The sequence below is a fragment of the Sinocyclocheilus anshuiensis genome, unplaced genomic scaffold, assembly GCF_001515605.1.
Source record: "Sinocyclocheilus anshuiensis isolate Anshui unplaced genomic scaffold, SAMN03320099.WGS_v1.1 scaffold63, whole genome shotgun sequence".
NCBI classification, from domain to species: Eukaryota; Metazoa; Chordata; class Actinopteri; order Cypriniformes; family Cyprinidae; genus Sinocyclocheilus; species Sinocyclocheilus anshuiensis.
In genome coordinates, this window is record NW_015552625.1 from 2,587,308 (window position 1) to 2,614,663 (window position 27,356).

General features: G+C 37.3%; 1 protein-coding gene across 31 annotated transcripts in view; it reads right to left on the bottom strand.

Moving 5' to 3' along the window:
- Positions 1–3,093: 3,093 nt before the first annotated feature.
- Positions 3,094–27,356, bottom strand: part of LOC107666428 (calcium/calmodulin-dependent protein kinase type II subunit gamma) — a 63,122-nt gene continuing 38,859 nt past the window's right edge. For 2 of the 31 annotated variants that reach the window (XM_016457712.1, XM_016457714.1), the window contains exons 8-23: positions 26,123–26,206; positions 25,824–25,918; positions 24,035–24,157; positions 23,680–23,763; positions 23,208–23,250; positions 22,885–22,947; positions 20,374–20,414; positions 16,971–17,048; positions 14,187–14,231; positions 13,761–13,815; positions 9,895–9,999; positions 7,870–8,001; positions 7,360–7,435; positions 6,279–6,373; positions 5,652–5,900; positions 3,094–5,574 (exon numbers count right to left, since the gene is read on the bottom strand). In XM_016457712.1, coding sequence (XP_016313198.1) covers positions 5,668–5,900; positions 6,279–6,373; positions 7,360–7,435; positions 7,870–8,001; positions 9,895–9,999; positions 13,761–13,815; positions 14,187–14,231; positions 16,971–17,048; positions 20,374–20,414; positions 22,885–22,947; positions 23,208–23,250; positions 23,680–23,763; positions 24,035–24,157; positions 25,824–25,918; positions 26,123–26,206 — 1,352 coding nt within the window. In that variant the 3' untranslated portion in view covers positions 3,094–5,574; positions 5,652–5,667. Of the gene's footprint in view, positions 5,575–5,651; positions 5,901–6,278; positions 6,374–7,359; positions 7,436–7,869; positions 8,002–9,894; positions 10,000–13,760; positions 13,816–14,186; positions 14,232–16,970; positions 17,049–19,601; positions 19,635–20,373; positions 20,415–22,884; positions 22,948–23,207; positions 23,251–23,679; positions 23,764–24,034; positions 24,158–25,823; positions 25,919–26,122; positions 26,207–27,356 lie in introns of all 31 variants that reach the window. The other 29 variants (XM_016457713.1, XM_016457717.1, XM_016457719.1 and 26 more) reach the window with 29 other exon arrangements.

Here is a 27,356-nt window from a genome sequence, read left to right on the forward strand (position 1 = left end):
GTCTTGTGTTGGATGAAGGTAGAAGCTAGTTCATCACAGCTGTGCTGTCACTCATTGCTGGCTTAAAGGGAGGGGGCGTACATTGCTGATATAAAAATAGCCCTTTGCCTCTCTTGCTAAGTGGTCAAGCTTTTTAACAACTTAAGAATAGCGACAAGTAGATTTACGTCTGAAATTGAAAGAAATGATTTATTATTAATGATGTTTACAATCTCTCATTGAAAAATAGCGTATGATTTTTAATTTAACCTTCAGTAAATGGTGGTCAGGGAACTTTATTATGGTCCACTGAGGTTTTCCTAAATGGTTAGTCTTTTCTAGGTTTTATATTATAACATCAGGACCTTCTAATAGTGTGGGATGAATCACAGAGCTAGTTTGTTTTACCACTGCATCTGTACACATACTGACAGCAGACCTGTCCTCTTGGCGTCCAAACTGGGACACTTGGCCAATCAATCTTTCTTTAGACAAGCATGCACATGCCTGACCGGAGTAGGAAATTAAAAGAGACTTAGTGACACTTTATATCCACATACAGGATTTAGACATTGATCACCAGGTCTAAAGGAAATTAAGAACAAATATTTATATTACAAATAAATTTCTGTAATTTCTATTCATCAAAGAATCCTGAAAACAAAATGCATCTCACTTCTACTAAAATATTGGGCTGCACAATTGTTTACAACATTCGTAATAATAATAAATTTTTCTTGAGCACTAAATCAGCATATTAGAATGATTTCTGAAAGATGTGTCATGTGACACTGAAGACAGGAGTAATGACTGCTGAACGTCCAGTTTTTGGCATCACAGGAATAAATTATATTTTTAAATGTTTTAAACTGCAATAATACTAGTTGAGTGATTTGAGTTTGTTGTATGGGTCATTAATTTTATAATAAAAAGAAAACAAGTAGATAGAATAGAAAAAGAATAGAGAACACTAGTCATTTGTAATAAAATAGAATAGAGAGTGGAAATAGAATACAGAGTGGTAGTGCTAGAGCCTCAAGATTTTTTAAAAAGAATAAATAAAATAAGTAGATAGAATATAAATAGAATAGAGAGTGGTGGTGTTAGAGGGTCATGTTTTTTAATATATAAAAGTAGATAGAATAGAAATAGAATAGAGTGCAAGTGTTAGAGGGTCAGTTTTCTAGTAAATAAAAAGTAGATATAATAGAAATAGAATAGAGTGCAAGTGTTAGTGTGTCAGTTTTTTTAGTAAATACAAAGAAAACAAGTAGATAGAAGTAGAATAGAGAGTGCTAGTGTTAGAGGATCAAGTACAGATGGAAGAAGATGGCTAAGGTCTCAGCTGCTCAGATCAAGTTACGCCAGCAGGGAACTGTTAAAGTAAAAGTCTGTGAAAGTGATTTTGTGCACTATAATGTGCTGTTCACTTGAAGAATTCTAGCTTTTGGCTAACATAAGTCTAACATAAGTATGAAGTAGGGAATTCAGGTAAAGGGTTGCAGAGCCAGTGGTTGTTTTGTAGGCAAATATCAATTATACGAGCGGCTATTGGTAGCCAGTACAAACTGATGAACAGAGGTGTGACATGCAATCTTTTCAGGCTTGTTAAAGACTCTTGCTGCCACATTCTTGATTAGTTGCAGAGGTTTGATAGAACTGGCTGGAAGACCTGCCAAGAGAGCATTGCAGTTCAAAACAAGAGCTTGAACCAGGAGTTGTGTAGCATGTTCTGATAGAAAGGGCCTGATCTTTGTTGTATAAGGCAAATCTGCTGGACCGGGCAGTTGTAACAATATGTTCTGTGAAATTAATCTGATCATCAATCACAACTCCAAGGTCCCTGGCTGTTCTGGAAGGTGTTATGGTTGATAGCTGGATGGACAAATTGTTATGAAGTGATGGGTTAGCTGAAACCACAAGCAGTTCTGTCTTGGCAAGGTTGAGTTGAAGGTGATGGTACTTCATCCAGCAAGAAAGGTCTGTTAGACATGCTGAAATGCAAGAAGCTGAGATCAGATGATCAGGATGGAATAGAGAGAGTTGAGTGTCATCAGCATAGCAGTGATATGAAAAGTCATGTTTCTAAATGACAGAATCTAGTGATGACATGTAGATGGAGAAAATAAGTGGTCTAAGAACTGAGCCCTGAGGCACCCCAGTAAGTAGATGTTGTGACTTCGACACCTCACCCCTCCAAGATACAGTAAAGGACCTATCTGAGAGGTAAGACTCAAACCACTGAAGTGCCATTCCTGAGATGCCTTTTGCCATGAAGGTTGACAGGAGGATCTGGTGGTTAACCATGTCAAAACCTGCGGACAGGTCTAGCAAGATATATACTGAAGATTTGGAATCCGCTCTTGCCAGTCTTAGGCCTTCAACAACCGAGAGCAGGGATGAAACCAATGAGCTCTAAAATGTTTCACGCAGGTACAGTAGCATATGTGGCCACTTCTAGTTGTGCAAGCTCAATTTCGTGCGTCGTTGTTTTCCAAAATATCAGAATTCATAAGTCAAGTATGCAACTGTGGAGTTCCACTATAGGGGAGCTCAAACTTTTTCAGTCATTTTGCTGTAAGCGATATTAGGTGTTCCAAAAGTTTCATTATACTTAGCCAACAAGTTAGACATGCCATTACAGACATTTCTACAGGCCAACAGTTTCAGTGCAACCACAGTATTTTGAAGTGTCATCATTCAGGGTGTAGGACTATTTTCGGAATTGTGAATAACAACACATCCATTTTAAAGGTGCAGATGTCGACAGTCCAAATCTAGAAAGCAAGCACGGTCCGCGAATTTTCGTGTCTACTTCAAATGCACACTGAGCAGGAGAACAAAGACAGTGATGTTGACATGTTTTATTAAATACTTCCAAATGTTTCAATAATAAAGCTATGATGGTTTAACAACATTCAAACAAACACTTGATAGATTTAAATTCATAGTTTTATTAATTGTATGGTCATGCAAAAATCCAGCATCCAATTAAACCTCAGAGTATAAGCATGTGTAGTCCCATCATATATGGTTACAATGCAAAAAACTGACAAGAATGGGGAAACATACCAAGCTAAAGCTTTGTTAATTTCTTTCAGTTAATTTCTTTACAAAATTAGCATTTGATTTTAGCATTGGAAACCATATCTCAGAGCCACATTTCATTTACCTTGAAGATGCAGGTAATATACACATAATTCAATTTTAGGTAACAGACAATGAAAATTATTACTAGAAAGTTACACATGCATATTTTCCTTCTGCTGAACTGCATATATGGTTTGGTTGTGGGAGTTATTTAGTTCAGGCATTTGTGTCCATCTAACAGTCATAAGAAATACAAGAACTACAATCTCCTGCATCTGGAAACATTTCTTAACCATTTACATTTTTTATGAATGTTTGACTGACTAAACTGCATTTTTTTAAACAAGGACACTCTCATATCTGAGAGGATACACTATGAGTGATAGAAGTGGCCAGAGACTAGGGCTGATCACACTGTTATAAGACACACTGCAGCAGGGGGCAACAGAGCGAGTATGAAGTTATGGCAGACATCACAGTGCCAGACGGTTTCATCTGTGGACAAGTGAACTCGCTAACGAGATGCATTTAGGGTAGGAGTACTCTCTTTCCTCCTTTTTTTGAACATATAGGGTTGGGTGCAACATTTGGCCCAACTTCAAAGGTAAAATGTCACAAGAAATGGCTTAGCAGAGTAAAAGGGGAACGTTAAACCCCCAGGCTTCACAATTCACACACAGCATCTACATAATAACACAGTCAAGAACAGTGTTCCAATGTATGACAGTCACACAGATAAGCTTTAAAGGGAGCACAATGTGTCCATGTGCTTTAACACACCCAAACCAAGATTTTTTTTTAACTATGTGAGTTGCTTTACCAAATACAGAGTTGTGTGTACTGAAAGTCTGTGTGTGTACGTGCATCTGGATGAAGACGAATGGCTGAGCGTTCGATTCATCCCTCATCAATGATCTGCATTAGTATTTACAGGTTATACTGGAAAAATTAAAATAAAACAAGATCAAGATACTCAGAAAAGATTCTACCACAAAATGGACCCCAAAACACCATTCATCAAGTCATTCAAATCCCTGCCTATAGATGGTCAGGTGATCTTAACAAACCACAATCAAGTCTTTTAAAGTCACAATGTATGATGAGACAACGCAAACAGCATCAGAACAAGTGTACAGACACTCAAGGAGGGATAATGTGACAGTTTGGGTCTTCTTCTAGAGCATGGACCCCTATGGATGGATTTCATAACCTGAAGTTGCAAAGCAGTCCACAAAAAGTGAACAGAACAGCAGAGAGTATCAAGCTTATGTGCAAAACAGTACAGGCCATTTAATTTTTTCCTTTTTTGACATGCGTATAGTCTAAAAAAAGATATGCACAGCAGCTGGAAGCCTAAAAGGATGAGCTTAGTAACTCTGTGAGGGAGGGCAGGGGCTATGAGCATGTTGTGTGTAGTGTTTAGCGCACCCTGGGGACCAGGAGACATATAACAAACTCGAATCTATGTGAGAGTTCTGCAACTTCAGGTTCAGAGAGCCGGGAGGTTATGGGTGCAAACATACAGGAAGGCAAGTAAACCAACCCAACTTGAGTTTAGGCCTCATGTGGAAGTGTGTGTAAAGAAGATTTACGCAAAACACTACATAGCAACAAGCATCTTGACTTGAACCCAAGAAAAAACATTTATACGTACACAAACACACTCAAACACACATCTCCCCACCCTTCTCTCCCTTGGACACCACACACTGTTTTGTCCTTTCTCTTTATAAATATCTATTTATGCACAACTACATTAAATCGTGCCCCACTTTAAAACAATTCTTGAAAACACAAAATACTTTCAAATACAGCATCATTCAGGAGATAAAAACCAAGAGATCCACAAAAACACGACAGAAAGCCAGAAAAAAATCTTCCCCAACCCCATTCCTTAATTTCAAAGAAAATAAAAGCAACATTAAAACATCCTCTTCTCAATATCTAGAGTCTACACTTTGGTGCTTCAACATCTGATACATTTTTCGTTCCCTCTGATATGCCATGCCATCACATTCTTTGCGTAAGAAATAAAATCAAAACAGAAAAATATTTTCTTAAACGTAATAAACTCACACCATTTACCCTTAAAACGGCGTGTGCTTTTAAAGATTCACATTTCTGATTCTATCTTCCATGTCTACCAGCTGTTAATTACACAAGTGAAGATCTCAATATTTTACAATATATTATTAATACTTTAAACACCATTGCCGAATGCTGGGCAGCAGACATTATGGGATTATGGGTAAAGACAATACAGCGCCCCGTGTGGGCATTAGAAGCATGCAGCATCCAGAAGGCAGGGCTGCTGCCGTGGCCGCCCGCCCCACATCTAGCTAGAGTTGGACTGAAGTGGTGGCCACTTTTAAATATATTTCTTAGTTGTGTCAATTTTTTCCCTCACGTTTTCAAAACTTCAAGAGGTTCTCTTCTGGCCGGGCTCCAGGCGGCAAGACGTGCACGGAGAAGAAATGCTCCAATTAGCTTTAGTATTCAGGCATGCTAAGGAAGAGAACATAAAAAATACTAAATAATGTTTCACTTCTTGTGTTGACACTAAGGCATTTGTCAATCAGTACCTTTGCCCTGTGTGGTTCACTGTAGAGGTGCGGCAGGTGCTCCAGAGCAGTGGAAGTGGATGTTGAGCCACTTGGCCTCTCGGCGGTGCCACACACGCGTCTCCTCCGACTGGCTGCTGCGTGGCCGGCCCTGGCTATCCATGTACTGCGTCAGTCGGATATAGGCGATGCAAGCAGCGTCCTCTCCAATCAGGTGCACGTGAGGGTTCAGGATGGTTGTATGCACAGGCTTACTGTTCTTACTCAGCACTGGAGTCAAACACAGGCAGTAGATAAAGACATACTCTGTTATATAAGCCTAACAGGTTAGCTTTAATACCCTCTAACTCAGGGATGTCCAAACCTGTTCCTGGAGGGCCACTATGCTGCAGAGTTTAGATTTAACCCTAAATAAACACACCTGAATCAGTAAACCAAGGTCTTCAAACTCACTAGAAACTTCCAGGCAAGTGTGTTGGAGCTGGTTGAAGCTAAACTCTGCAGGACATTGGCCCTCCAGGAGCAGGACTGGACACCCCTGCTTTAACTGAATTTGCTGCGTTCAACTCTATAGAGCATAAAAGCATGTTATTAATATACGTATACAGTTTTATTGGACACTAGTACATTAAAAAGCATGGGGCTTACAATTCTCAAAGTAGAACTTATGGAAGTCCATTCCCTCAACCAGGTTTCCAAGGGCCTCGGGCTCAAAAGAGGTCAGGCCAGGGTCACAGATCCTCCTGAAACAGTAAAGGTTACTGAGATGATAATGCAAACCACTATTCAGTTTCAACTTAATAGCCCAAAACATCTAGGCCCGGTTTCACAGACGGGGCTTAGACTAAATCAGGATTAGGCCATAGTTCAATTAGGACATTTAAGTAATTTTCTATAAACGTGCCTTAGAAAAAACACTACTGGTGTGCATCTTGAGACAAAACAAAATCACCGATATGTTTTAAGATCAGTCAGTGCAAGTTTCTTTCAGTTGAAACAGCTCAGACTTATATTTTAGTCTAGGACTAGGCTTAAGCCTTGTCTGTGAAACCGGGGGAATGTGTACCAAAAAAGTAATTGGAAACTTAACCTACATTAAAGGGTTCACAGACAGGGCTTAAACTAAGCAAGGATTAGGCGATAGTTCAATAGTCTAGGGCTAGGCTTAAGCCTTGTCTGTGAAACCGGGGGCTAGAATGATACCCATTTTAAAATAATAAATATGGCAATTAGCATAATCTTACTTCAAATGAACAAATGTGCACATAGTTTTTAAAAATATTTCACAAAAATGTTTAATGTATGTTATAAGCAAACATGCTTGTGCTTTTCAAGATGTGATACCCACCATAAATGTTGATAAAACAAGATTTTCAAAAATCCCTCTTGATGATTACCGGCAAGGTTATTTTGTAAATAAGGGGTTTGTTCCTGTTATTTAAAACAAGATATTTCATTTGCTATATATGCTATTTTAATGTTCATAGATTTTGTTGGCTATTATTTGTGTCCTTTCGCTAAAGATTGGTTGAAAACTATTTCAGAAATTTACGACATCATTACCTATGCATGTTGTACCTCAGAAAGCATGATTTTAGTTCAATTTGAAAGTACTTCAAAATCTACCAATGATGAAAAAATGATGAAAATCCATAAAATGCACAGTGCAAACAAATCTGTTTAATCAGTGGTATGGTAGCTGAAATTATTATATATAAACAGCACTTACGTGTAAGCTTCAAAATCTCCATTGTTGATGGCCTCAATCAGCTGCTCCGTGATTTTAATGATCTCCTGCTTTCGTGCTGGTGTTTGGAGAAATAGGAGGAACAATCAAGTTTTATCCACAACCATTATTTAAAAATCGCAAACCAACTTTTTGTTCCTAACTATCTGCTCTTGGAATCTCACATGCAGCTCAGCATACTATTGGTTGTAATTGGGTGCTGTCTTTCAAGATAAGCACTATTTTCCTAGGCACTCTTAAAATGACTTAAACGCAATGGTTATAAAATGCTTCTGATTTCAACCAGCTCAGTAACCACAACCCAACTGTAAAGTACAAACATTTAACACTTGAATCATCTTGTAATCCCTATGGATGGCCATGTTTCACTCGAGAACTGTTATAGGGTGATGAACTGGAGGGACTTTGGTAAAGCCAGAGGGAATGTCAGGACTTACATTTAGGGGGGGAAAAATGTAATATCTGTCACTAAATCAACAGTCTAAGACTTACACTGCTGCCTGTGCACGCTGCTGCCCCCTGGTGTTGTGGAGGCTGGAGCAGGTACAGCAGGCTCTAAATCAGGACAGGAGCTCTGACCTGAACTGCTCCAAGCAACATTCTTAACATCATGTGGTGGATCGGCTGCAAGACAACGGCACAAATAAACAAAGCTGCAACTAAGCACACAGATGCTATGCCACAGCAAAACAAAAGTATGTTAAACAAACTGAGCACTACTTAGACACACATGCTGCCTTCAGAACAGTATACTACCTTACTACGGCTTCAGTATATAGTATGCATACTGTGCACAATATGCAAATCATGAAATATCTGGATAACCTATTACATTTGACAAACTGTGCAGTATTAAACAGAGATTACCGAGTTGAATACTACATCCCATAATGCAATGCATTCAAATTCACCTTCCATTTCGATTATAGTAATTTTTCATTGCTTGACTTATTATCTGATGAGAAAATTGTCATTGACAAAAATGTATGCAAAAAATATTATACAAAATTAGATTAAAATGATTTACTTATAGATTTACTTTTCTATTTGTATTATTTTACATTAAAATAATTTTTAAAAATGATAGTGTATACTGCACAATATTCATTATGTAAGATAGTATTCTGTTCCAAACATTCAGTCACTAATTCATACATCTAGATCAGTGGATCCCTTTGGGGTGGGTATGACCTAAAAGTATTCTGTATAATGTATTAAATAAAATTAATTAATTAGTAGCAATATTATATTAAAATAAACTAAAATTTAAATAAACACATGAAAATTAGATGTAAATCATCCTATGATGGGGATATCCTATAATGGGTTACTGTGGGGCCTTCGAGTCAAAAAGCCTGAGAACCACTGACAAAGATTATATCGCATGCTACATAAAATATCAAACTACTGCAAATGATGCTTACACCACTGCACTGCTATTCACTGCATGTCACACAGAAAACACTGCAGTAATAAATTCAGTAATTAGATGATTACTGAATTTGATTAATGAACAGAAAACATACACTGGCAGAGTTGATAAATATGTATGAACATTATCTAGAGGATTACAGTAGCAATACTGCAGCATACTGACTCAGAGAGCTGGTAGCGTTTGTTTTAACGGTCCAGCAGATGGTGTCAGATCTCATGTTTTTTTTTAAACAGAAACCTGCAGCAGTCTGGTTCAGTGGTTTGAGCAGTCGCTGAACTCAACATGCAGCCAAGACAAACAGATGCAAATACGATACAGCCTGTCTTATGACAGTGGCAGTAATCTATATACAACAGCAGCATAAGCGGTAGGAGTCAATGAAGAACACAAGAGGAGCAATAGCCACACCGAGTAGATCTATGCACAGTATGTGCATGTGTTGAGAGATGTCTGTCGTGTACAGTCCCAGCATGGGCCCTCTGCTCATCTGTCACACTCAAAGTATTCAGTGTCACACAGATAAATAAATGAAAAGGTCACTCTGACTGAGAAGGTCAGTGCAATTCTTTCCATGTCAAAGGTGAGGATGTACATGAGTAAAGGGCAAAGATGGTGGACTGCGAGAGACTCAAAATTAGGTGACAATAACTGTCCTTGATTGTGCTAATAAGTGTACAATGCGGACTACAGCAGATCATGTGGCGTGCATTTTATTTTTGAGTACTGCAATGACTTAGGCAAATTTGCAATATTATTGTCTTGAAGGGGTCATATCATAAGGAATCTAAAAAAACTGAGAAAAAAATTCATCAATAATACAAATAAGATGTATCATATGACCCCTTTCATAATGACACCAAACCTTAAAATTAGGGTATTTAACAATTTAGAAGTCCAGTGAGTCCATCTCAGCCAGATTTGTTTTGGAGCATATTAAGTAACGGCAAGGTTAGAAAGGTGAGATAATTTAAGTTAGAAGTGGGAACAGTAGGAATGAAGAATATGTGAGGTAGAGATCAGATGAGTCCAGTAGGGAGTTGTAGAAACAGCTGATAAGGTCACTGCTGTAGCAGTTGACTTACTGGGTGGTGGGCAGGGGGGAGAGGCCTCAGGCTGAGGAGCTGGCTCCTCCGAGGCACTGCACTGGCTCACCACTGCACTGTCATTGCTAGCCCCACCCACCGATACTGACACAGACAATTAGGGGGGAAAAATGTGACATTTGTTGTGGTAAGTCAAACCACAAGCCTTTTTCCAGCTTGGCTTTTATGCTATATTTATATATGAAATGATGACATCATTTGCATGATAATCTTCCAAAAATACCAACAGCACACAATAGAGTACACAAAAACACATGCTGAAACATAATGCGCATGCAACTTCAGAGCAAAAAGCAATTAGTATAAAGGGTAATGTTATGTGAAAAAAAATGTTGATTCAAAATTAAAAAGCAATATTTTCTAAACCTTGAAGTCTCTAATACTTCTATACAAGGACATGTTGTACAACTGAAACTCCATGTATTTACATGGAGTTTCAGAAAAAGCTGAAAGACTTCTCTGTCTGGGACATATTTTCACCCTGGTATAGAATGTGAGATCTTTGGACCTCTCTGCTATGACGCAAGTCGATGGTTTGTGAGGTTTAACTCTCAGAGACCCACTGTTGGAAGAACTGCAACACTTTTTTTTAAAGCATTTAAATACTTAATGAATAAATAAATGTGAGATAAAACTAGGTAAAACAGGTAAAAACATTGAAACCCAATGCTGATAACTGTCAAACACTTTCCCAAATTTATCCCAAAACAAAAAAAATGTATAAAACATTGTAATGACAAGTTTTATGCCGTTTTCGTTTTAAACAGTTTGATATAAACACACACAGACACACACACTTGCATTATGTGGTTTACGGGGACTCTCCATAGGCGTAATGGTTTTTATACTGTACAAACTGTATTTTCTATCGCCCTACACCTAAACCCACCCCTTACAGAAAACTACTGGCAATTTTTGAATTTCATAAAACATAGTTTTGTATGTTTTCTAAGCCTTTTGTTTTACGGAGACACAGGAAGTGTCCTCATAAACCATGTTTAAGTTGTAGTACCCATGTCATTATATACATTTGTGTCCAGTAAATGTTTTTGAAAGAAGTCTTTTCTGCTTCGCAAGGCTGCACTTAATTGGCCAAACTACAGCGAAAAGAGTACTATTGTGAAATATCATTACAATTTAAAATTACTACTTTATATTTTAATATATTTTGAAATATATTCCTCTAATGGCACAGCTGAATTTTCAGCATCATTGGTCTTCAGTGTCACATGATCCTTAAGAAATCATTCTAATATGCTGATTTGTTGCACAACAAACGGTTGTAAACTGTTGTGATGTGTAATATTTTTGTGGAAATCGTCATACAGTTTCAGATTCTTTGATAAAAAGTTCAAAAGAGCATTGACTTAAAACAGAAATGTTTTGTAACATTAGAAAGTCTTTACTGTCACTTTTATTCAAATGTATGCATCCTTGCGGATAAAATTATTAATTTCTTATAAAAAAAAAACCTTGGGTCTCTGAGGGTTAGGTCCCAATATATTGCCTATTATATCTAATTCTGTGTTAGTGAGCACTTCTCCTTTGCCGAGATAATCCATCCAAACAAAAGTGTTGCGTTTATAATTTTGTTCAGTATAGATTAGTGTTACGTAATGAATGATCCTAAAGCTCTACTGACCCATTAAACCTCTGCTTGTGTTTCTCAGACTGAATAGAAGTGATTAAAGTAAGGTAATGTTTTATTATCAAACAGCCCTCTAAAGACAGTCTAGAAGCTCAGAATAACTCAGAGTTTAACAAAAAGACTGATCTGAAGATGAATGATGCCAGGGTTGTGTACAATTGAATTGAACTGTTGTGTAATATTGCTGTGTGCTGTAATGAACCACCATGTGACTCTGTTAGACAACATACTGAGATGTGATACGGAGGCTCAGTGATTTTGAGAAGGGTTATTTGTTGCCCGTAAAGGTCATTGTGGTAAAACTAATATTCCCTCAGATATTGTGGACATTCATTAATTGAACACAAAAAATCACTTTGTGATTCATCAGTGTCATGGTAACTCTGGCATTCACAGCACGGCTCCTTTTCTTAGCAAGCTTGTGCTGATTAATGATAGCAATCAGTCCGTCTGACCCTGTTTTGGTGCCTTATACTACACTATAGCTGCTGCTGTAGTGACCAGCAATGTATCTACAGCTGACGAGCTGGCTCTCAATGCACACTCAAAGCAATTATCATGCTATGAAGGTCCTTTCACCGCACAGGAATAAATCTCACTGTCAATCATTCTCTGCCTGTATCTGTATAATATTTATTCCCTCTGGCGCTCATTACCACTATTTCTCTTTAAGAGTTGGACAGTGTACAACCCTTGACCCTGTTTACACCTGGTAATATAGTCTGTCCAAAGCATTTCATGAACCTTTCAATGCAATCACATTCAGACGTAGTCAAAAAACATTGAATTTGAAGTATAACCACCATGTAAAATGCAAATAAACAAACAAATACATAGAGCTCATCAAATTTGGTAAACGGAAACTCAAGCGTACTTGGTTGACATGTGACAAGTCTCAAACACGTATGGGCCTCTGTTTACCATATGTGATGTGCGTTGATCAATGTTTATATGTGAATAAAAGCCTAAATTAAATCTGTTCATCATATACAGTGACCGTATCTCTTTAAAAGACTTGAATTAAATTGCTCAATTCATATGGATTTCTTTTACCATCTTTATGAACTCTGGAAAGCATCAATCGACTTTGGATGTAATGGCCTTTCAGCAGAGGGACAGAAATCTGTCAGGTTTCATTAATAGTACCGGTATATTTATTTGTGTTTCTGAGATATAAAAGGTTTCTGAGGTATAAAAACAACATGAGGGTGATTGAATACAATACACTCATGGCAATTCGTAAGTTTTATATTTTGGTGAATTGGTGGCAAATTCAGATTAATTCTTACAATCTCATTCATACATTTTTGTGTGATCTGCATAAGCCCTTAAGCCATTAATGGTTGGGTTTGGGGTGAACCTTCATACTTGCGTTTTCTTCTAAAAATAATACATGTCCATACGAATCACAATGCATGTTTTGATACAAAATCACAACCTTGTAAAACAGTTACATTTTCTCATGAGATGGGGTTGGTAAATGATCACCATTTTCATTTTTGGGTAAACCATCCCTAAGTACTTTTGAAAAAATGTAATGATGTTTTTTTTTACAATAATCCCATGACTAAACTGAAGTTATTCTATCAACTTCTGTTACATAAATCAAATCAATATTTGGTGTGACTATTTTTAAAACGGCACCAAATCTCTTGAGCTACACTTTCATAAAGTTTTAAACAGTTTGCAGGCAGGCTGTTCCAAATACCTTGGAAAAACTGTCAAAGTTCTATGGATTTAGACAGTCTCAGTTGCTTCTGTCTCTTCATGTAATCCCAGGTGGACTCAAAAAATGCGGAGCTAATAACTCAAGTTTCAATGATACCATCTGATGTGGGCCTTGGTCAAACAAAAATCTCAGTGGATAATTACAAGTTGCAAAAGGAATGTTTGGGAATCTAAATCTGATATTATCTACTCACACACATAGGCCAAAGATACAAATGGTCTTGAGAGCAATGTTTTGGTGAAGCATCTAAGACTTTTGCACAGAACTGTATGTAGTCACAAAGCCATAGACCCTGCCTAAAAAATCTGTTAAAGGACAGATCTAAATATCAGGTGTAAACAGGGCCCTTATTACACTAACTAATGGCCTTTTTGAGTAATATTTGCACCAATACACACACATCCCATTCTGTAGATCCCAGAGAACAAGAGAAAGACATGCAGAGTACATGAGAAGTTGATAGTGTACCTTTCCTACCTTTCATGTCCTCCTCTTCTGTGGTGTTACAGCTCTCTGTAGACCCCTGTGACGAGAGAGAGAGAGACAATGTGCAAGATGGAGGGATGGTCGTATGAAGGTGGAAGACGGAAAAAGAAGTATACAGGTTTGCAGACAGGGTTTATAAACCATGTGGAACAATCTACAGTTCACACACTGTGAATCAGCAAATACACACACATAAAGAATCACCCACAAGCACAGATATACCCCAGCACACCCTCACACACAAACAGAGCTCTCACAGGAACACACCAAGCCCTGCACAATCCAGCCAACCCAGCATGAGGGCAAGCCCCCTTCATTTGAATCATATTTGTGAAGATTTGGGGTTGTGGCATTAGGAAGTGGCTCAAATGACTGGTGTTCAATGCAGAGCTAAAAGAGGTGGCTTACCTTGATGCCATCGGCTGGATTGTGCACGACAGTGGCCTGTGGTTCCTGGGGAGGCAGGAGAGAGTTTACCATGCAGGGCTGAGGCGAGAAGGTATAGGGACCCTAACTCCACAACTAGCATGATGAGCCTACACTACTTTTATGATTGTCAGAAGCCAGAAGGTACATCAAACACTGACATTGGAGAATTCTGCATTTGAGTTCCTTAAGTTAATACTATGTATACAGAGGCCCCAAAATGTATTTTGGCACTTATTTTATACTTTAAAAAAAGTATTAATTTCATTGCATTAAAATAAACAATATAATGCATGATATAATATATAACAAGTGATATTTGGTATAATTTGTTTGTCATTTACAAACAAAGACTAAAACAAACAAACAAACAACCAAATAAATGTGCTATGTTTCTTTAAAATAAATGCTACTTGGTTTGGTGTTTACAAAGAATAAAATAAATAAATAAATGCGCTATATTTCTTTAAAATAAATGCTACTTGGTTTGGTGTTTTGTTATATCACGTTACGATCATGCTTGCTAACAAGAAAATACAATAAACAAAACATACTTGTGCGATTTTTCTTAAAAATAAAATGCCACTTGGTTTGGAGTTTTGTTATAATGTACATGTTCTGGTAACGTTTGAAAATCAATCAATTAAATCAATTAATAAATCAGATTGATAATGTAGGATAACCAGAAATAACAATTAATAAATAAAATAAAAATAAATTAATTCATTCACTCAATTCATGTATTTATTTTTTTATTTTTTTACATTTTGTTATTTATAATAACGGTGGCTTGTGCTATATTTCTTTAAAATAAATGCTACTTGGTTTAATGTTTTGTTATATCATGTGACACTAATATTTGATAACCAGAAACATCTAAATAAATAAATAAAAAATAAATTACATGTGACTTGGTTTAGTGTTTTGTTATATCATGTGACAATCATGTTTGCTAACAAGAAAGTACGATAAACAAAACAATAAAAAAGTTAAGAAATGAATGAATGTGCTTGTGCAATTTTTCGTAAAAATAAAATGCCACTTGGTTTGGTGTTTTGTTATATAATGTACATGTTCCGGTAATGTTTGACAATCAATCAAATCAATGAATAAAGCAGATTAATAATGTTTGATAACCAGATATAACAATTAATAAATAAAATACAAATCAAATAAATACATTCATTCAATTCATGTCTTTTTTTGTTTGTTTGTTGTTGTATTGTTTTATTTATAATAAATGTGACTTGTTATACAGTATTTCCTTAAAATAAATGCTACTTGGTTTGATGTTTTGTTAATTCATGTGACGCTAATGTTTGAAAACCAGAAATATCAATAAATAAATAATAAATAAATACATACATACATATGTAAATAAGCAAGCAAGCCTGTCCTATTTTTCCTTAAAATAAATGCTACATATGCAATGGCATTCAGACATGTTTAAGTATGACGTAGGTGTCTAAATACTATGAGGCCACTGTATACAATAACTACAATGTAACGAAGGATATTATATAAAGGAATTGAAGGTCAATGGAAATGCAAGCAAGGATTGGGTACAGTTAACCACAGAAACACAGTGGAAGAGGAAGTAGTCATTAAGCTTGACGAGTCTCTCTCCAAGACCAACCCCAGTCACCAGCAGCACACAGACATAACAGAAATGATTAACACCACACAAACAGTTAGCTTTCAATGCCACAGTAGGTTTTTTCTCCTGAAAGCACAAAGCATTGATCCCACCTTTGCACATACACACCCCACATACAAACAAACGGTCTAGCGCACTAGATTCTACTTTATTTCCACCACCACTAACACAACACCCTCTAATAAGCAACCTGTCAACACAGACTTGAAGATGCAGTCCCTACATGCTGAGAGCCAATTACAGTTTCATTCCCTTTGATGCAGTTCAGACAAAACCCCTCATCGCCTGTCAGCCCGAGCAACTTCAAGGTCTGGGCGGTGAGCAGGATGGGCGTATTGGTCAGTCACACAGTGTAGAATGAGGACAGGGACACTGTAGTGCCCAAAAGTCTGAGACCTTACTGAAAATTGAGAAGAAACTGACATAACATGAATATGGAGTTGAGGACAAAACCAAACACTGAGATATACTGAAATTAAATAATATTCAATTCAACATTATATTTTGATTTTAAATTGTTTTAAATCACATTTTATGCTGATATCATAAAATTATCTCAGACTTTTAGCCTTTTTCTCATGTCCTCTGAAGGCTGTACCAGTAACAGCCATTCGTCAAAGGAGCAATTACCCATAATGCAAAGTTAGGGATTGCATCTTCAGAACAAACAGAACAGCTCTGCTTCCTGACATAAAATGATCCTGTTTTACCCTTGGAGACTCGACTGAGATTAATACAAGGTGCAACCAGGCTTTAGCTACATTTCACTAGCCTAAAAAAAAGTGTTATCTCACTTTAATATGGTCAGAGCAAGTTATTTGAAGTACAGCGTTTGTCTGTTAAGCTGTCAAACTTCTCCTGCGAGTTTGTTTGGGTAAAATAGGAAGTCAGAGAGAAATCCACAGGCACAAACCAGATGTTTTAGTTCAACTCATTAAAAACCATGAGCAACGTCACACATCTTCATCTGAGTGGATTGAGTGATGGGTGGTGGAGGTCAAAACAACAGATATGGGACAAACTGATAAAGCCTTTTACTAAACAAAGACTTGAGGACTAAGAAAAGGAAAGACTATGAGTGAAGGAAATAAAAAGTTAAGATGAGGTACCATTGGTGCAGTGGATGATATGCTGCTGTCTTTGGTGCTGCTGTTTACTACACTGTTTTTGTTGTTGTTTGTCTGTGGCTGAGGCAAAAACAAAACAAAAACAATGACAACACAAAATGATTTTTGTTCAGTGCCATTCAAGAACCGACAGCCTCAGCTCATACTTGACACGTCGAAAAGCCACAGTACAGCATGTAAGGGGACCTGTATGGATAAATCTGCTTAGAAGTAAGAGAACACTCACGTAACGTGCCCTAGAGCACCTTTAATGACACACTTTCCTGAAATAAGCACTTTTAGCTCTACTTGAATTAATGAAAGACACTCAACTGTATGTGCTTGTTTTTGTGAGAGGTTTGCTGATTATACAGATTTAATGGTGGATAATAGTACAAAATGAAAAATAATGAAGCAATTCTCATGCACAGTTCTACATAAAAACAAAGATAAAACATGGTGGCTGTATAAAAGGAGCCAGTAAGCTTCCTTTACATGGTTATGTTCTTCATTATTAAAACTGTTCAATAATACTAAAATATGACTACAGAGAATAGTTCATCTTTTTTTTTTACACCGCTAGTTTTGTATTATTTAATAATAATAATAATAATAATAATAATAATAGTAAATTCAGTAAATGTGTATATAAGCGATGCATCTTTCAAACATCTATGTGGAGAGAATTTGTTACAGTGTTGATAAATGCGTAAATATATTTCCATATATTTCAGTATATTGATGAAATTGATATCAACAGTTCTTCTAGTGCTAAAAAAACAATAAAAAAAACCCCCAAAGTTTTTGGTATTTGCAGAAATATTTAAATATACTAAATATTTTTTAAATATATACTATATTTAAATATATTATTATACTATTTTGTTGGCACAGTAACAACTAGAGGCCAATGTTACTGTCATGGAGCCACAAGACCCTGATAGTCCACTAGTGCATGCAGTGAAAAGCTTCAGCGCTCAGACCTCTTACTCTGTGAATCAATGCAGGGTACAACTTATGATTAAAAAAAGAACAAAGTCTGACAGAAAGAAAGAAAAGAGGCGGCGGTAAAACAGAGATGATTCTTGAGAAGAACGGTCAAGAATCCTTACAGAAAGATTCAACAAGTTAACAAACACTGAAGCAAAAGAGCAGCCAAAAGTTATCTATCCCAAACGTTCAACAGCCATTAAGAAAATATACTTTTTTTTTTTTAAAAGAAACTGCTTTATTTAAACATTCAGTCTTCATTGGATGAAACTAGCCTCCACTAAATCACCCCATTGCTGAAAAATGATTTAGATGTTTACAAAGAACTTCTAATATTTTATGTCAACATAAAATAATTGTTTTTAAATATTATATTATTTTTTATAATACTATAATATAATGAATGATAAAATCTTTTGAAAATGTATAACTTAATATAAGGTGTTAAAGATGATCGATTTTTGCATCCAAGAGTCTAATTGGAATCAATTAAACTACGATTGGGTGACCTTTAAGTTTATTATTAGATTTCAAGACCACAAATAGTTCACTGGAAAAGGACCATGTCTGCTTGATTATACGGACCATGAATGGCGAGAGGGGAGTAAAACTGAGGTCAGGATGTGCATATGTCCAGACCTGATGGAGAAACTCAAGACATGAGAAATGGCAATTTAACACCTTGATGATGTTTGTTAGATAATAAAAATGCAGAACTGAGCTTCCCCTGTGACGAGGATGAAACAGAGCTGCCATGTCTAACTCACAGACATCAACTGCTGCTGTAATTTACTTTCAATTGCTTAGTGACAGAAGAAAATGTGTTTATTCTTCAGGGGGAAAAAATTCACTGAAATCCATATGGATAATTAAACATCATTATAACCACAATAAAAATTAAATTAAAAAAAGATAAATAGAAAAAAAAAGACGACATAATTTTTTATTTTATTTTTTTTTATTTTATTGTAACAAGGGGCTCTTTACTTGTTAGGACAAACCTGAAGTCACAGCCACTGCAGCTATTGCCATGGCAACAGAAATCGCCTGGCGCACTATGGACTGTGGGAAAATGGGGAGTTCCAGTGAGAGAAAGGCTTGTTTATCTGTCTTTAGACAGTCTGTTCCAATAGCGTTTAAATTCTCTCTTTCTTATTCAAGAGCACCAAGTAAGAGCCCTTTGTCCACTCGGAGCAAACTTCAGCCTTGGTCATAATCAGTGGCTACATGCTACTGATTCTAAAGGCCCGTGAAAGTGGAGAGGGTCGAGCTGGAGGAAGCTCACAAGGTTTATCAGGGCCTTGCAGAAGACAAACCAAACTTGGGTCAAGGAGAAACCTCTCAGACAAAGCCCTGGTCTGGCTCACCAAAAAAGCACTGAGATGCAATGGTAATGAAGAATGAACTTCAAGGAGAATGGACTTACAATATAAGCATGTGTATGTAATAAAACAGAGTTGAATGGGTGAACATGACTCTGTTAATGTTTGATGATCCTATGACTCACAAAATCCTACAATGAGACAAAAAAGACCCAAACAAACTCTCGAGCATCTCAACCAAGAAAAAAAAAAAGAGAGCCAGAGAGTGAGAAAGTGTTGAGGGAGAATCAGAAAAAGGGGAGAGACACGGAAGAGATCTCACCATCAAATAAACACTGGAGCTTGACTTCCTTTTCTGAACAGGGTGAAACAGAGGAGGGCAAAACAGGGAAGCATAAAAACAGGCCAGTGAACACAGAAAAAAATAAAGCTGCTAGTTAGATCCCACAGAGAAGAAAGAGAGAGGAAAAATAAACAACCAGAAGAAGTAGCAAAGCCATGTGTGATGTGACAGGTGTTTAGTAGAAACCGTTGAAAAGTGTTACAACTGCTGAAATCGATTTATTGATAAGACTTGTTTCATTTCAAGCATTTGCTTCTCGGTTGCCTGGTGAAAGGCTGACGATTCACTGCACGCACAGAGACGGCACAGGGTTGAGTAAGTCTCTCTGCTTCAACAGATTTTGCCATGACTCAGGACTAACAAATGGGCAAATGTCAAGAATGGTCTAAATATGCCGAATGCTTTTCGCTTGGGCCTCCTTGGGGGGATATTATTCAAGATCACACTGAAATATATCAGCCTAGTAAAATGTAAGCAGCTAATCACTTGAAATTAAAAACAGAGAGTGTTTAATAATTTTGGTTTATGCAAACCATTTGCTGGTTAGCTTGACTGTCAGTTATGTTTATAATATGTCCTTAATAGAAGGAAAATAAATATGACAGGAAAAATCTTGTAAACATAAAAAACTGGAGAAGAATTGTGCATTCGTTTATGATACAAAAACATTGTATTTTATAATTCCAATGCCGATTCAAGAACTTACTGCAAGTAATGAGAAAGAGATTTATAAAATGTGTGTGGGGCTTACCTTCACGCCATCAGACTTCTTGTTCAGTAAACTTTTGCATGCTGAAAGATGAGAGGAGAGAAAACAAACAAACAAAAAAAAAACTATGAATGTTGCTCGATTAGTGTATAAAACCAGTACTGGCATTACTAACTAAAAATATATTTAAAAAATGGTCAAAATAAAACTGAAATAAAATAAAATATAAATATTAGATTAAAAAACAAAATAATAAAAAAATATAATGTTTCCTTCGCATTAACTGAAATAAGTAAATTATATAAATGATCATCTACAATCCATCTATATTGATTAACAAATAAAACGAATAAAAATAACAAAAGCACAAAACAAAATTAAGAAAACTTGAACAAAAACTGAAAATATGAAAATAAAATATGAAAAAATACTATGATAGTATATAAATAATACATAAACAAGTCACACGACCAGAAAAACCATCCGTAGGGCTGTGAAATGGCACCTATTCCCAGTGAACAAGCAAACGCCAAAGCCCTGGTACCATATAATGTGGCTCGAAGATTTGTCCACCGAGAAACATGGAAGACCACCTCAAGTCTAATATGAAACATATTTCATAAACACATCTTACCCTGTGTTCTCATAAACAGAAACATGGTTTGAAAACGAAACCGATCTAATGAGACACAATGGCAACACATATGCACAAACAAAAAGATACAAGGACACGAGTAGACTTTCTAAGTATGATCTTCAAATTCCCTTACCTTTGAAAGTAGATAGAGGTAGGAAAGAATGCAAAAAGGGGAAAAGGTCAGATAAATCAATCAACAGATTATTAAAAAGAAAAATAGCTGTGGCAAACAAAATAATCAAGCAAATCACAGCCAAACTAGAGGATTTTCTGTTCATGCTGGGTCCATGCTGTGCAGAGGCATCTCCTGTCTGGCCTGCTGTCATCGCTGAAGGCATTTCTCTCCTGCACAAGACTCCATGCAGATCTGACAAACCAATGCCAATGTCTGCTTCAGTTCACTCTAGCACATTAGAGCTGAACTGCTGATTCATTAGAGGACTGAGTGGTCGGACGATAAGTCCTTTTTTCCTGACCTGTTCAGCTGTTGTGCTCCTAATTAACTGGTCTCGTAATTAAAATTGTATAATGGGGTCAAATGAGTTTGTGTGCTGCACTTGTTGATAGTATGGAATGGATCAAAAACTACTTTAGCATGAGTTAAAAGAGATTAGCGGTGGACCGATAAGAGTTTTTTTTTTTAAATAGTCGATGCCATTTCCAATAGAGAGAGCAGGGTGGGTGATGGCCAATAAAGTGCTCCTACATACACTGCTGTTCAAAATGATGGGATCTGTAATTTTAAATAAAATTAAGATTTTTTTCCAGCAAGAATGCATTAAATTGATCATTAAAGCCTTTTACACTGCAAAATACTTTTATATTTCACATTGTCAACAGCTGCCTCTGATTAGATGTACTTCTGAGGCTTAAATAAACAGCTGCAACTGTTAAGTATCATTGTAAAGCAACAGAAGCACTTGGCAGAGCATTCACAGACATGCCACTTTCATTAAGAGAGGCAAGAAACTAAGATAATAAATAATGGAAATATCCATGCACAAAGACACCCGAACACATGCTGAAATGTACTTCTGAAGCACGCCACAGTGATCCTCACTGTGAAGACTTCAGTACAGTGGTTCTTCTCAATAAGTCTTCCCTCAAGAGCATGCTAATACATACATGGTGTAGACATTCATAATTAACATCAGACAAATGCATGTCAGCATCTACCCACAATTTCATACCAGTGCAGTTGGTTGACCAAAAGCCGACCCGACTTTGGACTGAGGTATACAAGGAGAACGAGCCACCTTAAGAAACCATCAACATAAAACAAGGAAACTAAATCTCTAATGCAACTTTTAAATATGACGCCGTTCCTTAAGGTGACTCTGGTCGAAATACCTCCACCGGAGCATCCCTAGACCATCACCAAAAGTGCAAACCCATAATGCATTATGTTTCCAGACAGACACCACTTGGAAGACATAATGCATTTTTTGTGATACTCCTCTTACCATCCCAACCTGCTGACAACGACACAAAACATCTTCTGACAAGTTCACAGCACATTCAGTGCAGTGCAAAGGTCACCATTGACAGGAAAGGGCTCTTTCATCCTAGACTTTGGTCAAAATTCATGAAGCACAAAGAGATATGAATGTGTCTCAAGGTTGGGAGTGACTGAATTTCAATTATTCTTGTTTTATATTTGTCAATTCACTTAAATTTCAGAACTTGCAAGATATGCATTCACTCAAGATTTCTACTGAGTCAAATTTGAATTGAAATATTCTAAATTCAGTCAACGAACCCAAACCCTGGAGCATGTGTTACATATTCTCTGCATAGCGAATGGCCTCTCAGAAGAGTTTCAGTGACCGTGCGTTGGCAAGGGTATAGCAGGCTCCCCTTGGTCACATGCTGAGGCTGAAAGTGGGCAACGGCCCCCTAATGCCCATCTCACGTACCTTCTTGTGCCAGTGCAGCTGTGCTGGTGGTGGGGGTGGCGGGGCTGGTGTGCTGCCGACCCACTATTGGACAAAAGAGCATGTCGTTTTGGAGAGGCTGACTCAAGGCAGAAGCTCAGCCTTTCCGGTATCACAAAAAACTTACCCAATTTGTATCCTAACAAAGCAACCTAAAGCAAAGCCCAAATGCCTCTACGCAGTCAGGAAAGTGGGGCCAGATTACAAAATCAAAGTTTTGAAAGAACCTACACAAACATAACATACTGATCCCTCAATTTATGCACAAGTCTCACTTGTATGTCTGAAGCTAATAAGACATTCACCTGAGAAGTTCCTGGACACCAGCATGGTGGTCAAAATAGCCCCCTGCAGGAAACACAAATGTTACTTTAGTATCTTATCTAGAATTGGAATAAAAATCAACACTGGTAAGAACAAAGTCTTCAAACAATCATACATTTGGATAAAGTATTGATAATGGGTAATACGAAACAATAAGTTTGAGTTTGTTAACATTAGTTAATGCATTTGGTGTCAAACTAACAATGAATAACATTTTATTCATTTAGGTTAATGTTCAAGTATGAATTTACAGTTTGCTCACAATACACTGACTAATTTTAATGTATACTTAACACTTGAAATGTAAAAAATGTATCAGTATATGCATAAATAACATTAACCTAGATTTGCAAATGCTGCAAAAGTACTGTCCTTTGTTTACTCATGTTAGCAAATGCATAAACTAATGTCAACATATTGAACCTTATTGTGCTGGAAATGGATGAATCAGACCTTTAGTTTTCTGCGGGCGTTGAACTTGCGCAGACACTCAACAGTTTCTTGACGATGCATCATGGAGGCGACAGTGGAGCGTTGCTAAGTGGGAAAGAGACATCAGTCCTTAGGACAAATCTTTATTCATATACGTTATGACAGATCGCATATAATACAAATTGGATATAAAGTCTCATTTTATGTTTTTCATCAACCAAACAGGCTAGCAGATGTTCACTTCATTGCAGACTGGAGTGAAAGCTGTATGACATTATGCCAGTTGTTGGATGTAATCGTGAAAAGCTAAGTGACAACAATATAAATCAGCCTTGAGAGATACAATGAAAAGTGCTGGGGGTTTAGGTCCACTTACGCAGACCCACGGATGTTTGAGCGCTTGGTCAGCCGTGATCCTCTTTGCTGGGTTGATAGTCAACATCTGGTTGATGAGGTTTTTAGCCTCTGCGGTAACAGTGTCCCACTCTGGAGAGGGAAACTAAGACATAAAAAGACAAAAGAAAGAGAAGACGACTGAGGTCTACAGTGAAAACCCGTGGTTTGTTTCATTTAAACCTGGAAATTCAAAGAAAGATTTTGAAACAATTAAAACAAAATAATAGTATGATGAAAAGAGAAATATTTTAAATGTATTCATAAACTAATTAAACACACATTTTCTGTATAGCTACCTTAAAATGATATGTATTATGAAAAGCTCTACAGAAATAAACATGAATTTAACATTTCTAGGTCACTAATCATAGATACATTTGTGACCTTGATCATGTGTACAGATGGTCACATGCTCTTCCAGTGAAGCTCAAGACGCTCTTTGGATAAATAATGCTGAAGAACATGATCATCAGGTTTTACACAAACTTGTCGAGTTCATGAAGTTCAACATTAAAGCAGAAGGTGGACAAACCAGGTACTAAGACATGAATGTTAAATCAACTTTATGCTGATGCTAATAATACAAACTGCAATGAAAACCTGTGTATTACATTAGGAAACAATGAAAAATGGAAGCATTCTCACTAGTCTCAGGCTTTTGTATGTAATGGAGCGCTCAACTGTAGGCAAACATGCAGATCAATGGCTTCTATGGACTGTAATGGATGTTAATAAGATTAAAGCAGAGCAGCTAAAACGATGGATGGAAAAGTGGTGTTTTCCACCTGGATGGCTGAAAATGCTGAAACCAAAACTGGCCTTCGTAATCACATCTCTCCCACACCGCAGCACTCCATCAAATGGACAATGCCACTATGCAACAAACACACTATACTCCAATGTACTAAGAGAGCCTATCAATCTGGACTAAAAGGGATGGAGAAAGCGCAAATGAAATCAAATTAGTGTGAATCCATACTTTGATCACGCTAGATTGTTTACAAACAGCAGCTTTGAGCTACAGCTGGTCACTGTGAGAATATGACACTATGCCATCTGCAAGATTGTTGCAACCTCATATAAGCTATATAGAATAGTATTAACAGGAAATATCCCACTCTAAACTGGTTCTCCTTTGGGGTTTGAGGAGGTGATGATGATGAAGAATCCTCAGTTATATGTTCCTCTCCTGAGCTCTAGAGGAGGGGGCTGCCATCATTTATTATTGAGTAACTCTGCTCTCTATCTCAACCAATTAAATATTAACAAAGGCTTCAATCTGGGTTTGCCACTCTGGGTCGATGTGGTGGCACTGAAATCTCTGTATGGGGATGGCCATGAGAGCATCTCTGTCAACATGCTGATGGGCAATAAAAGACAGGTCTAATAAAAGGGCTTTCACTTTCTCTTTCTGGTTGAGCTCAGCGACGCTTAAAGTGGGTTACAAGCACTTTTTTCAACAAACAGACCTTTTGTTCGACACACCTGTTTTGTATACGCTTGCTTTAATTACATCAGATATGTGAGCAGTGCAAAGTGAAGAGCTGCACAATTTTGCCTGGAGCGAGGAGTAGGTTTTTTGGAAAGTTGAAACACCGGCGCAACTGGGCGACCCAAGGTTCATTTTGACAGGTTTTCATTATTACAGTAACAAAAGATTTTTTATTTCAATCAGTGACTCCAAACGTTTGGAAGGTAGTGTGGATGTGAACATTAGATAATAAAGCAGTGAGAGCTCATTAAGGCAAACAGGGAGTGTGATTACTCACGTCATAGGCTCCAGCCTTGATCTGTTGATACAGTTTGTGCTGGTCCTCATCCCAGAAAGGAGGGTAACCCACCAGCAGGATATACAAGATCACACCTGCCCAGGACACACAAATTGGTAACTTCATACTAGTACTGGTCTACTGTTCTTCCAAAGTATTGAGTCTGAATTACAATTTTTTTTTTACACTGACTATTTACAAAATTAGACAAATACACAACACTACAAGACACTAGAACAAAAAGAGTCTTGAAATCATTTTAATGTGGACACTCTAAATAAAACAGGTGAAAATCTTACCACAAGCCCAGATATCCACTGGTTTTCCATAGGGGTCCTTTCTCAGGACTTCAGGGGAGAGGTATCCAGGGGTGCCTGCAAAACCTGTAAAGCCATAATGTGATTACATACATTTAATACCTAAAATCAACAGATTTCAAATTACAAAATCTTCAACACCATCTCTTTACGACAATCAAATTCTGAGCAGTACAAATAAGGAAACAACATTTCAGTTTGCATTAAACAAATTAAAACACAAAAAAAGTTTTGTTTAGGGAAAAATAAAACTCTTTCTTATAAGGCTGTGCAATGTGAAAAGGCATATAAAAAATTCCCATGATATTGGACAAGCCTAATCCAATTTGTCCACTGGCTTTGTCGTCTGTGACCTTTGACCTGGTTCGAGTGAGTAGTCTTGACTCCAAAAGGACAGTAAACATTGAGAGAACTACTCCATATTTCCCAAGAGCACAGAGTAAAAACACAAGCTGGCTACTCTCCAGAGCTCTCTAGTCCCACAAGAGCCACAGATGCCATGGAGAGAAAACAGAGCAATAAGAAAAGTCATTGATGGTTGAAAGTCAGCTTTCAGAATGAGTTTATGTGCACCAGTGCCATCTAAATGAGCGGATGCATTTTCAGGACATTGAATATTTGTTTGAAAAACCAGAGAAATTTATTTAGTCTGTTGAATTTAATTCAATCTTGCATCAGGATGAACTAGAATGGCTTCAAGCCAAATCCCTTTAAAGGGGTCATATGATGCGATTTCAATTTTTCCTTTCTCTTTGAAGTGTTACAAGCTCTTGGTGCATAAAGAAGATCTGTAAAGTTGCAAAGACTAAAGTCTCAAATCCAAAGAGATATTCTTTATAAAAGTTCAGAGTCAGCCACACCTACCTAAAACGGCTCGTTCTAACACGCCCCCACATATCTACGTCACGATGTGAGGACGATATCTGCTTCGTCATGCCTGGAGCTGACCTGTGCTGGTCGCTGAGGAAATACATCAACTTTACGCTGTCTATCGCCGGATCGGCTTTCACCGTGGACGAAGCGGAGTCCAGCCCGGAGTCGTCACATGTCCTTCCGGATGCTCCTTCGTCGAAATCGCCGGCTTCGTTCTCAAGCCCACCCTCCTCTGCTCACTCTAACCCTCCCGCCGTTCCTCACGCTAGCCCCCGGCCTCTGCTCTCTGTAGGATTCAGACGCTCACTCTATGCCACCGTGTGTGACACTGTGTTTTGTTGTG